At 44.7% G+C, this 11,976-nt stretch overlaps 1 protein-coding gene across 1 annotated transcript; it reads right to left on the minus strand.

Annotated features, from left to right (window-relative positions):
- Positions 1-1,817: 1,817 nt before the first annotated feature.
- CCDC166 (coiled-coil domain containing 166) lies at positions 1,818-6,883 on the minus strand. Its single transcript, XM_075705996.1, has 2 exons — positions 6,672-6,883; positions 1,818-3,113 (listed from the first exon to the last, which is right to left on the minus strand). The coding sequence occupies exon 2, from the start codon at positions 3,079-3,081 to the stop codon at positions 2,086-2,088; it is 996 nt and encodes a 331-aa protein (XP_075562111.1). The 5' UTR covers positions 3,082-3,113; positions 6,672-6,883; the 3' UTR covers positions 1,818-2,085.
- Between the last annotated feature and the right edge of the window lie 5,093 nt (positions 6,884-11,976).

Raw genomic sequence — 11,976 nt, forward strand, 5'->3', positions numbered from 1 at the left:
CTCCGCTTCCAGGAGCGCGGCGCGGGTAAAGTGTAAAACTTTGCTCGCGTAGTGCATCCTGTGCCTTCATCTGATAAGCTTTACAGAAGTGCGCTAGTGTCAGCAGGGGATGTCAGGCATTGCTCTCAGCACCTGGTATCATTCGAGTGTGCTGTAAAAAAAATTCCTGCCTTTTTTTTTAATCTAGCAACTGTTACTGCTAATGCCTACAATGCAAATCTTTCCTTGCTAGCAGCATGCTCGGGCAGACACAGAGTCCTGTACCATCCTTGTTGACAAACTGAGTAAGTACAGAGTAGTTAAGTGCATGGTTAGACACACTGAAAACTTGCTGAACTGCCGGAACCAAAGGTTTGTCATCAGTGACATGAAGTCCCGCTGGAGGTCAGTCACCAGTGGTGTACCCAAGGGGTCAATACAGGGGCCAGGACTGTTCAGCTTCTTCATTAATCAGCTGGATGGTGTGCTGGAGTGCAGCCTCAGCAAGTTTGCAGATGATAGAAAACAGGGAGGACTGGTTGATAGAGCCGATGGTTGCGCTATATATTGCGCTAATATATTGCGCTATTACTGAAAATTACTGATTAGTAATTCAGAGGGACCTTGTCAGGCTGAAGAAATGGGCCAACAGGAATCCTGTGAACTTCATCACTGGAAAATGCCAAGTCCTGCCCCTGGGGAGGTATAATCCCGTGCAGCAGTACAAGCTGGCAGCTATCAGGCTAGAAGACAGCTTGACAGGAAAGGACCCGGACGTCCTGGCATACACCAGGTTGACTATGAGCCAGCAAATGTGCTCTTGCAGCAAAGGTGGTGAACATCATCCTGGGCAGCACTAGGAAGGGCCTTGCCAGCTGTTTGAGGGAGGCAATCCTTCCCTTTTACTCAGCGCTGAGAGACCACACCTAGAGTCTCGTACGGTTCTGGGCTCCCCAGTATAAGAAAGACACAGACATACAGGATTGTGTCCAGCAAAGAGCCACAAAGATGATTAAGGCTTGGAGCATCTGTGATACAGGAAGAGCCTGAGAGCTGGGATTGTTTAGCCTGGAGAAGGCTCAGGGATCTTACTAATGTGTTTAAATATCAGGCGGAGTGAGCGGGGGGAAGACAGAGCCAGACTGTTCCGAAATAGAAATTTGTGATGGAATTGAAATTCCATTTAACTGTAAGAAAAAGCTTTTTTTTTTTACTGTGAGTGTGGTCAAATACTGGAATAGGCTGCACAGAGAGGCTGTGGAGTCTCCATCCTTGGAGATACTCAAAAGCCACTGAAAGTGGTCCTGAACGGGTTGACCCTCTTTTGAGGTCTCTTCTAATCTCAGCTAAGGTCTGCTTCTGTATAAAATATCCCTGTATGGATGTTAAAAATTAGAGTAACGGTGACATCTGGTGTCATTGTTGGTGAGGTGATCGAAATCCAGAAGTGTTCAACTTGGAAAGTGAATGTAGCTGCACTCTATTGGAAACAGAACTCTTTACCTCTTGCTTCTCAAGTGAATCACTAAAGCAAGAAAAGAATGAGAAGAAAGTAAAAATTGGTATGAGTATATTCAGTGAATATATTTTATTGATAGTTATGATCAAAGGACAAATACCTCAACTGTTTATATTCTTTAAAGAATTTGGTTGCTTGCATATTTATTTTCGCTCCTTTGGAGGCTAGCACAAGGTAGAATAAAGTCTTTGCTGTGTAGAAGATTGGGGAAGATGAATGTTGCTGAAAGTAAGAGCTGGCCTACATTGGTTCATACTGTGGTATCAGTAGATGTAGTTTGCAGTGAAAAGTAACACAGAGATTGGCTCACCATGTCTAAGAATATAATTTGCCTATGGAAAATTATTAATTAATGAAACATCAAAGTCTGATTTCATAAAGAAGATGTCATTGTTTATTTTGGGGCATGAAGGGATTGCAGTTTCAAATATCTTAATATAGATGTCATGAAAGTTAAAGCTGAGGTTACTTTTAAGATCTGTTGTCTGGATTGCATGCTGAGCATAAGCTATGTAAATCAATTCTTTCATTCACCCACAGAACATTCACTTCTGTGTACTCTGTTACCTAACTAATAGCGGCAACAGCTATGTCCAGCTATGTCTACTGATATATTGGCATGAGTGAGGAGTGGAGGAGTGTTTTTTTAGGTTAATGGACACATCTGAACGGCTGTGAGCGCTGTAGGTTTTGCCAGTTGCATTGTGTGCCTCATGCTGGTGTAACCAGTGGCGCATGTGTGCCATGTCCTGAGTGTATTGGTTCTCCCGAAGAAGCTGCTGCTGCTGCTCTCTCAGTTGAACTTTGGTTTCTTTAAGGATTTTTGAATATTGGATGAGTCTGAGCAATTCCTGGCGCAGATGCCAATTCTCTGCTTTTACTTGTTTGATATGCAGAATTAGAGATTGTATCGCTGCTTCTTCTGCTCTCTTGGTGAGAACCTGGATCTTCTGATGAAAGTCCATCTCACAGTCAGCCTTGGCCTGCAGAAATCTGCTCTTGATTTTGTGCATTTCATCTGCATGCTGTATCTTTGTGACCAACAATTCCTTCTCCAGCTCTTTAATCTTTTTCATCTGTTCCAGCTGAACAGATGGACCGTTGAAAGGCTGCAGGTCTTCAACCTCCTTGTTCATAAGAGAGTACTTTGTCTCCATATTCATCAGAGCACTCCTTACTTCCTTCTCTTTTTCTGTATACTGTGAGATTAGCTTCTCTTTCTGCATCTGGACTTGAGACAGATCAGTGTGATTCTGGTCATTTAATGTTATTATCAGATTCTGGCACTTCTGGCTGTGTTTTGTTATGTAAGAGAGGTAAGCGTTGCACTCTTCCTGATTCCGTTGGGCTTCCTTTTCTAGGAATTTATTTTCCTGCAAGAAGTGCTCCACTTTTCCCATGTATGTGTTCATATGTTCAGTGAGAATCTTGTACTCCTTCTGCAAGTACGATTTCCTGTCTTTGACAAGTACTTCCATGTCACTTATTCCTTTGGATATATCTCCATTCGTGGTTCTTGGTCCTTGCTTATTCGTCTCAGCACGCATGGTGTCTTGTTTCATCTGCTTTGTCTTGGATGTCATATTCCACACTGGGTGTATCAAACTCTGGCAAACTGTAACAGAATGAAAAATTACAAATTCTAAGTGCGCATTTATGCCACATGTGGGACTGTTGCTTTTTTCCCCAGTCGTGCCCTCTTATGTTCTTATGTTTTCAACTGATTATTCTGGCAGCTAAAATGTTTGACCTAAAATTTTTCATGTCTGGCCTATGTCTTGAGTTGAAGCGCATGTGCACATATGTGCATTTGCATTTTTACATTTCTAGTTAACTGAGAAGTAGTTCTGCTAATCTAAAAATACACATCTTTTTGAGATTTCTTTTTTGTTGTATAATGTTGTGCTATTTCTGTAGTTTGGAGTACAAAGTCAAATTCCACTAGTGAATTATTATGGCTGTGCATTGTGTATTGTCTTTCTGTAGGCAGTAGACCTTGTCCATAAAACTTCAGCAGCAAGTAAGTACTGAAGTGCTAATAGAGGCACGCCTGAAACTTACAAATTCATAAAGCAAATTCTAAAATATAACTGCTAAGTCATCATGCTAAGTCACCAACTGGAAGCTTCCTGTAGAAAGTGTTATGGCCAGTAGTACAGATTAAACCCTGTTCCTCCATCAAAGCTAGATTCCTGTATTTATTTTTGAAGAGAAAGCTGCATCCTTTTCCTGGATTTAGAAAGTTAAGTCAGTATTGTCTTAAAAAATGAGAGCAGAGAAGGAACTGTTGGCAACCAGTTTTAACCAAGGGCTTCAATGATCAATCAAGGTATTTACTCACTTTGGAGAGTGACCACATTCTTTCCTTCCACTGCCTGAGGTAACATGAACTTGTATCTTCTTGGACATCATCTTAACTATAATGCTATTTGAGATATGACACAGATTAACTAAATATTTACGAATACAGAGAGTGTGAAAGAATGACCATAAAGGGGATAATAGCTAAAGAAACATCCTCCTAGATCCGGCCATGGAATGTATGCAATGTATTTTCATGGAATGTTGAATGTGCCATGCGGATGTGATCTTCCCAGTTGCCTAGGACTGCATTCTTCCCTCAGATGGTGGGTGGGAGATAGGTACAGAACATTATGAGCTGAACATCAATTCAGCATCTGTTAAGACCATGCTGGAGTATTCATTTGGAGATTATTCATCTGGGCTGCTTTATCTGTGTTCTATTTTGGTTTTGTTTTAGGTGAGTAACCTGAAATTTGCTTTGATGTTTTGTTCAAATTAAGGCAAAATGCTTTATTTTATTATGAGAAAGATGTTACAGCTCTATCAGAGTACATCAGTATCCAGGCTGATGCCTTGGTTTTCTGGGCTGTTAGGAGTTGGTCTGTCTGGGTCCTCTCTTGCTGAGAAGATAACAGTCCTTTAATAAAGGCAGTTTAATTAAGGCAGAATGAGAGGCTTCTCTTTCTGCCTGTGTCATTTCCTATTTATACTGGTCAAATGATTGCAAAACACAGTATTATAGATAATGGACGGGCATAGTCTTCGCTGGGTAAAAAACCGGTTGGGTGGCCGAGCCCAGAGGGTTGTGGTAAATGGAGTTAAGTCCAGTTGGCAGCCGGTCACGAGCAGTGTTCCTCAGGGCTCTGTTTTGGGGCCAGCCTTGTTTAATATCTTTATTGATGATTTGGATGAGGGGATTGAGTGCACCCCCAGTAAGTTTGCAGACGACACCAAACTGGGTGGGAGTGTCGATCTGCTGGAGGGTAGGATGGCCCTGCAGAGGGACCTGGACAGACTGGACCGATGGGCCGAGGCCAACTGTATGAGGTTTAACAAGGCCATGTGCCAGGTCCTGCACTTGGGTCACAACAACCCCATGCAACGCTGCAGGCTTGGGGAAGAGTGGCTGGAAAGCTGCCTGGCGGAAAAGGACCTGGGGGTGTTGGTTGACAGCTGGGTGAACATGAGCCAGCAGTGTGCCCAGGTGGCCAAGGCGGCTAACAGCATCCTGGCTTGTGTCAGGGATAGTGTGGCCAGCAGGAGCAGGGAGGTGATTGTGCCCCTGTGCTCGGTGCTGGTGAGGCCGCACCTGGAATACTGTGTCCAGTTTTGGGTCCCTCAATACAAGAAAGACATTGAGGTGCTGGAGCGTGTTCAGAGAAGGGCAGCGGAGCTGGGGCAGGGTCTGGAGCACAGGGCTGGTGGGGAGCGGCTGAGGGAGCTGGGGGTGTTCAGCCTGGAGAAGAGGAGGCTGAGGGGAGACCTTATCGCTCTCTACAGCTGCCTGACAGGAGGCTGTAGTGAGGTGGGGGTCTGCCTCTTTTCCCAAGTAGCAAGTGATAGGACGAGACGAAACGGCCAGAAGTTGCGCCAAGGGAGGTTTAGATTGGATATTAGGGAAAATTTCTTCACCAAAAGGGTTATCGAGCACTGGAACGGGCTGTCCAGGGAAGTGGTTAAGTCACCATCCTCGGGGGTATTTAAAAGATGTGTAGATGTGGTGCTTAGGGACACAGTTTAGCGGTGGACTTGGCAGTGCTACGTTAACAGTTGGACTCGATGATCTTAAAGGTCTTTTCCAACCTAAACAATTCTGTGATTCTATGAAAAGAGCCTGGCTCTGTCCTCTTTGCACCCTCCCTTCAGGTATCGATATATATTAATAAGATCCCCCCCCTTGCCTTCTCTTTTCCAGGCTAAATAGTCCTAGCTCCCTCAGCCTTTCCTTAGATGAGAGATGCTCCAGTCCCTTAATCATCTTCGTGGCCCTTTGTTGGACTCTCTGCACTAGCTACATGTCTCTTGTACTGGGGAGCCCAGAACTTGACACCCTACAGGCGTGGCCTCACTAGTGCTGAATGGGTGCTAGCATTAGTGCGCACAGGAGGCTACCCTTTTCCAGTTATCCTGTCTTTCCCCCTTAGGAGTCCACCAGCATTATGCATCCCCTTAGGAGTTGCCTGATCTGATAAACGGCTGTAAACTGGGAGAGGAAGGAGGGAAGTGAACTCAGTAACAAAGGAACTCCCTCACCCCCACAGTATCACATACAAACCTCAACTTATGTCTGAAAACTGAACATTTATGGAAGGGATACCACTCCTGGATCCTGGGAAACTTCAGTAGCCCCAGAGAGCAAGAATAAAGATATTGAAGTATCCTGGAGGTATTCAAAAGCTGTCTGGACATGATCATGGACAACCTGCTCTAGGAGGCCCTGCTTGAGCAGGGTGTTTGGACCAGATGACCTCCAGAGGTCCCTTCTAACCTCCACCATCTGTGATTCTGGGATTCTGTGAAAGGATGATAATTGTGCCCCTGATCCTTGTCTCATGTATGTGCAATATAGCAGCCAAAAGATAGAAGCTAGTTTGTAGTGTGCCAGAGGTATCTGTTCTGCAGGAAATGATGAGAGTAACATGTAATGGAGTGCAAAAGACTCAGGGAGATAACTTTGACCTATCAGACAGGTTGGGGCTGCAAGTAGTGGGAAGAGCCAGCTCTGGAATGGGTACCATATACATGAGGATAGGACCTCTGGGCTTATTCTTAGATGTACGCCCAGGTTTCCGTGGCAAAAGAACAACATCCCAGGTAAGAGCCTAGGGTGAAGAAACATACGTGTAGTGAAAATAATGGAAAGACTTACCAAGTTGCTAGTAAAATTGGCCACAGTAAGATGCACCTTTGGAGCGCAGGATTGTTTTCCAGAAGGGTCAAACGTTACTGAATAACGAATGATGAAGCGCAGCAACAAGATAGAAGCTGTACATGTCTGAAATCCATGCCTTTTCCTTTAGGTTCAGGATACTGTTTTTGTTGGTCTTGTCTGCGTGGCACAGGTTCACACTGGTAAGTATAGCTAAACACTTCCTGAATTTGAGAAATAAGTTAGAAGACATGTTTTGTAACATTTGTGAGATACCAAGTGAAGGTGATGGAATAATGGTCAGTGCCCTATATAGTGCTTTTAAATATCCATCTTCTGTATATATCAAGTTATTAAAAGATAATACATCATAGGAAAGGGATGTCTAGTAATTAGGCTTAATTTTTGTGATTTGAATGAAGCAGGGAATTGTTGAAATAACAGTAAGTGGTAATATAATTATTTGAATATATACTCAGACTATGAGCACTATGCCTACAATCCTACATTAAGAATTTGCTAATTTTTTTTTTTTTAGGCATTCATTTCAGGAGGGGATTTGGGTTTTTTTAACATGCAACAGTATTTTTTTAAAACTGCTGAGATGCCTGCAATATAAGAGGCACAGTTAAGTGCACAACAGATACTAAAGGAAGGAAAATGCATCAGTATTAATGATTCTTGCAGACATAATTGGGAAATAAAGGAGTGAATAGTACTTTGTGTGCTGAATTTCTAAACTACTTATTCAAAAGAGAAACAATGCAATCAAGGATTTAGAACTGGAGAGAAGTCTGATAAGGCTAATGGTTTTCATGAACATTTGTAACTAAAAGTTACTGTATCCTAATACAACTGGTGGCCCTTTTTAAAGAAAATATGCAAAATTCAAGTAGATATGCGAATAAAATAGAATAAATATACTAAACCCACCTGTCATAGTAATAGCAGAACAGGTTCCAAGCTGTGAATGTGGCAGCTGCATCAGAAGTAGAGTGGGTATAGGGAGATAGAAGAATCTGTATAGAAATCAGTGCAGTTGTGTTTTGGGAAACAGACTTGAAGAGCTAGAAGGGTGTCACAATGGACAAGTAGTAGAACTGAGTTAATACTAATTGTGTCGTTTTGGGGGGAAGGCAGTTGTAGAGCTATATGAATGTTAGAGAAATTACTAAATCTGCATGGAAAAAACAGTTCTTGCTAAAGTTGGTATTACACAAAATGTGGGTTTTTTAAAAAGCACTGACCTTTCCTGCTCCTGTGGTCTTCACAGATTTTCCAAATAGCTTCTTCTGGCTTGCTGTTCCTGGTTTACTGCACAGCATTTGCTGATAGTGAAACTCTGATCTCTGAAGAATGCTGGTGTTTGGAAACTGTGCGTGTCCATGGTGATGAAACATGTGAAGTCACAAGAGAAGCTCTGCAGCGAGATTCTTAGGGGCATTGCAGTTCCCGGCTTGGTTGTGAGGCCTGACTGTTTCATGCTTTGTAACCTGTTGGCATCAGTTAAGCAGAAACACAAAGGCAGTTTGGCTTACAAGAATGTGATTTACAGTGCCCACTATGTTAATAGGGAAACAGCCTCAGTAGCTGTTAGGATATGCTGAAGGAAAAGGTATGACTTAAGACATGGTCCTCCCTGGAATTAGGTGCCAGTATCTAATCAAGCATTTCTGGTCCATATATTTGGGTTTTCTTTCCAACAGGTTGGCAAGCATTTCCAGGTCCCACAAAGTTAGGAAGGGGTTGTGTGTATATGGGAATGTTTGTGACATTTGAAAGGCAGATGCTAGGAAGGATTTTTGCAAATGCAGTCCTTATTTATGGAGGGGTTTCTTACTTTGGAAAGGAAGTTGTTTGGGAGGCACTTCCTGCATTTTGTAGGGAAAACAAGCTGATCCCCGTACATGAGAAATTTTGTTTCTCTAGGTGTATAACATAACAATATATATATATAAAAAATAATATAACATAAACTAGGCATCTCTGTGGCATAGGGCATGGAATTTTACTTATTCATGTAACCTGGCTATTTGTGACTAAAGTACAACTTTCTAGAAAGGCATCTAAACTTGAATACAATAATAATGGAGAATACACTACTTCCTTTGGTTGGTTTTTTTCAGTGGTTGATTGTTTCACATAAAAATGTGTGAAAGTGAATTTTTTCTTTTCTAATTTCAGTTTCACAGTTTCAGATTTTACTGATTTGTAGGTGGTTTCCTGACAAATTAGAGCACTCTTGTATTGGGTTTTAGTGGCAAAGTTTTGGTAGCTGGGGGGCTGCAGGGTTGGCTTCTGTGAGAAGACACCAGATGCTGGCCCCATGTCAGACGGAGCAGTTCCAGACAGTTCTAAGGATGCACTGCTGGCCAAAGCTGAGCCAATCAGCAATGGTGGTAGTGCTTCTGTGATAACATATTTAAGAAGAGGTAAAAAATACTGCACAACAGTGGGTGAGAGGGAAGTGAGACTATGTGAGAGAAACAACTCTGCAGACATCAGTGAAGAAGGCAGGCGAAGACATGCTCCAGGTGCCGGAGCAGAGATTCCTGTGAAGACCATGGTGAAGCAGGTTGTCCCCCTGCAGCCTGTGGAGGACCCCACACCAGAGCAGGTGGATGTGTCTGAAGGAAGCTGTGACCCCAAGGAGAGTCCACGCTGGAGCAGGCTCCTGGCATGAGCTGTGGCTCTGTGGAGAGAGGAGCCCACGCAGGAGCAGGTTGTCTGGCAGGACCTGTGGCCTTGTGGGGGACCCACGCTGGAACAGCCCATTCCTGAAAGACTGCACCCCATGGAAAGGACCCACATTGGAGCAAGTTCATAGAATCATAGAATGCTTTGGGTTGGAAGGGACCCTTAGAGCCCACCCAGCCCAACCCCTGCAGTGAGCAGGGACAGCTTTAACCAGAGCAGAGTGCTCAGAGCCCCGTCCAACCTGGCCTGGGATGTTTCCAGGGATGGGGCATCCACCGCCTCTCTGGGCAACCAGTGCCAGTGCTTCACCATCCTCACTGTAAAAAATGTCTTCCTTATATCCAGTCTAAATCTATTCTTCTGTAGTTTAAATATGTTATTCCTTGTCCTGCCACAATAGGACTTGCTAAAAAGATTCTCCCCATCCTTCCTATAGGCCTCCTTTAAGTACTGGAAGGCCGCAATAAGGTCTCCCTGCAGCCTTCTCTTCTCCAGGCTGAACAACCCCAACTCTCTCAGCCTGTCCTCATAGTAGAGGGGCTCCAGCCCTCGGATCATTTTTGTGGCCTCCTCTGGACCTGCTCCAACAGCTCCATATCCTTGTGCTGAGGGCCCCAGAGCTGGGCGCAGGGCTCCAGGTGGGGTCTCACCAGAGCGGAGCAGAGGGTGAGAATCACCTCCCTCAACCTGCTGGCCACGCTTCTTTTGATGCAGCCCAGGATACAGTTGGCTTTCTGGGCTGCAAGCGCACATTGTTGGCTCATGCCCAGCTTTTCATCTACCATACCCCCAAGTCCCTCTGCAGGGCTGTTCTCAATCTCTTCATCCCCCAGCCTGGATTGATATCGGGGGTTGCCCCATCCCATGTGCAGAACCTTGCACTTGGCCTTGTTGAACTTCATGAAGTTCACAGAGGCCCACCTCTCCAGCTTGTCCAGGTCCCTTTGGATGACATCTCGTCCTTCTGGCATGTCAACCGCACCACTCAGCTTGGTGTCATCTGCAGACTTGCTGAGGGTGCACTTGATCCCACTGTCTATGTCATCAATGAAGATATTAAACAGCACTGGTCCCAGTACAGACCCCTGAGGGACTCCACTTGTCACCGGTCTCCATTTGGACATTGAGCCATTGACCACTATCCTCTGGATGCGATCATCCAGCCAATTCCTTATCCACCAAACAGTCCACCCATCAAACCCGTATCTCCCCAATTTAGAGAGAAGGATGTTGTGGGGGACTGTGTCGAACGCTGTAAAGAAGTCCAAATAGATGACATCCATTGCTTTTCCCTTGTCCACTGATGCAGTCATTCCATCAGAGAAAGCCACTAGGTTGGTCAGGCAGGACTTGCCCTTGGTGAAGCCATGCTGGCTGTCTCGAATCACCTCCCTGTCTTCCATGTGCTTGAGCAAAGCTTCTAGGAGGATCTGCTCCATGATCTTCCCAGGCACAGAGGTGAGGCTGACAGGTCGGTAGTTCCCAGGGTCCTCCTTTCTTCCCTTTTTAAAAATGGGCACAACATTCCCCTTCTTCCAGTCACCAGGGACTTCACCTGAGTGCCATGACTTTTCAAATATCGTGGAGAGTGGCTTGGCAACTACATCAGCCAATTCCCTCAGGACTCTGGGATGCATCTCATCAGGTCCCATAGACTTGTGTACATTCAGGTTCCTCAGGTGGTCTCAAACCTGATCTTCCCTTACAGTGGGAGGGGCTTTACCCCCCTGGTCCCCATTTTGTGGCCCATCAACTCGGGAGGGGTGAGGAGAGAGGTTGCTGGTGAAGACTGAGGCAAAGAAGTTGCTGAGTACCTCAGCCTTTTCCTCTTCTGTTGATACTAGGTCACAATTCTTGTTCATTGGGGGGGGGTACGCTTTCTTTAACCTTCCTTTTCTGGTTGGCATACCTGTAGAAGCCCTTCTTGTTATTCTTTACATCCCTTGCCAAATTCAGCTCCAGCTGTGCCTTGGCCTCCCTGACCCCCTCCCTCATGAAGGACTGTCTTCTATGGGTGGGACCCCAGCACACTAGAGCAGGCAAAGAGTGTGAGGAGGAAGGAGCAACAGAGACAAAGTGTTACGAACTGACCGCAACCCCCATTCCCTGTCCCTCTGCACCACTCAGGGGGAGGAGGTAGAGAAGTCAGGAGTGAAGTTGAGCCTGGGAAGGGAGGGGTGGGAAGAAGGTGTTTTTAGATTTGATTCTTATTTCTCATTATCCTAATCTGATTTTGACTGGCAGTAAACTCAGTTAATTTCCCCAAGTCGAGTCTGGTTTGCCTGTAACAGTAATTGCTGAGCGATCTCTCTGTCCTTATCTCAACCCACAAACCTTTCATCGTATTTTCTCCCACTGTCCTGTTGAAGAGGGGAATGATGAGCAGCTTGGTGAGCACCTGACAGCCAGCCAAGGTCAACCCACCACAACCTTTTACTCTTAAGTCTTTTCTCCCTGTGAAGATTTTTATGTATGTTGTTTGCATGTCCCAGTCCTTTTCTGAAAGAAGATGGAGTTGCCTGTCCCTCATTTTAAAGCATTTTCTCCAGCTCATGAATAAATTTTATGTTTCTTCTGTATCATCTCAGTCTGTCAGTGTCTTTTTAAA

Source organism: Pelecanus crispus, chromosome 2, assembly GCF_030463565.1.
Source record: "Pelecanus crispus isolate bPelCri1 chromosome 2, bPelCri1.pri, whole genome shotgun sequence".
NCBI lineage: Eukaryota > Metazoa > Chordata > Aves > Pelecaniformes > Pelecanidae > Pelecanus > Pelecanus crispus.

Coding starts and splice junctions, on each gene's coding strand:
- CCDC166 (XM_075705996.1), bottom strand. CDS start 3,081: ATGACATCCAAGACAAAGCAGATGAAACAAGACACCATGCGTGCTGAG.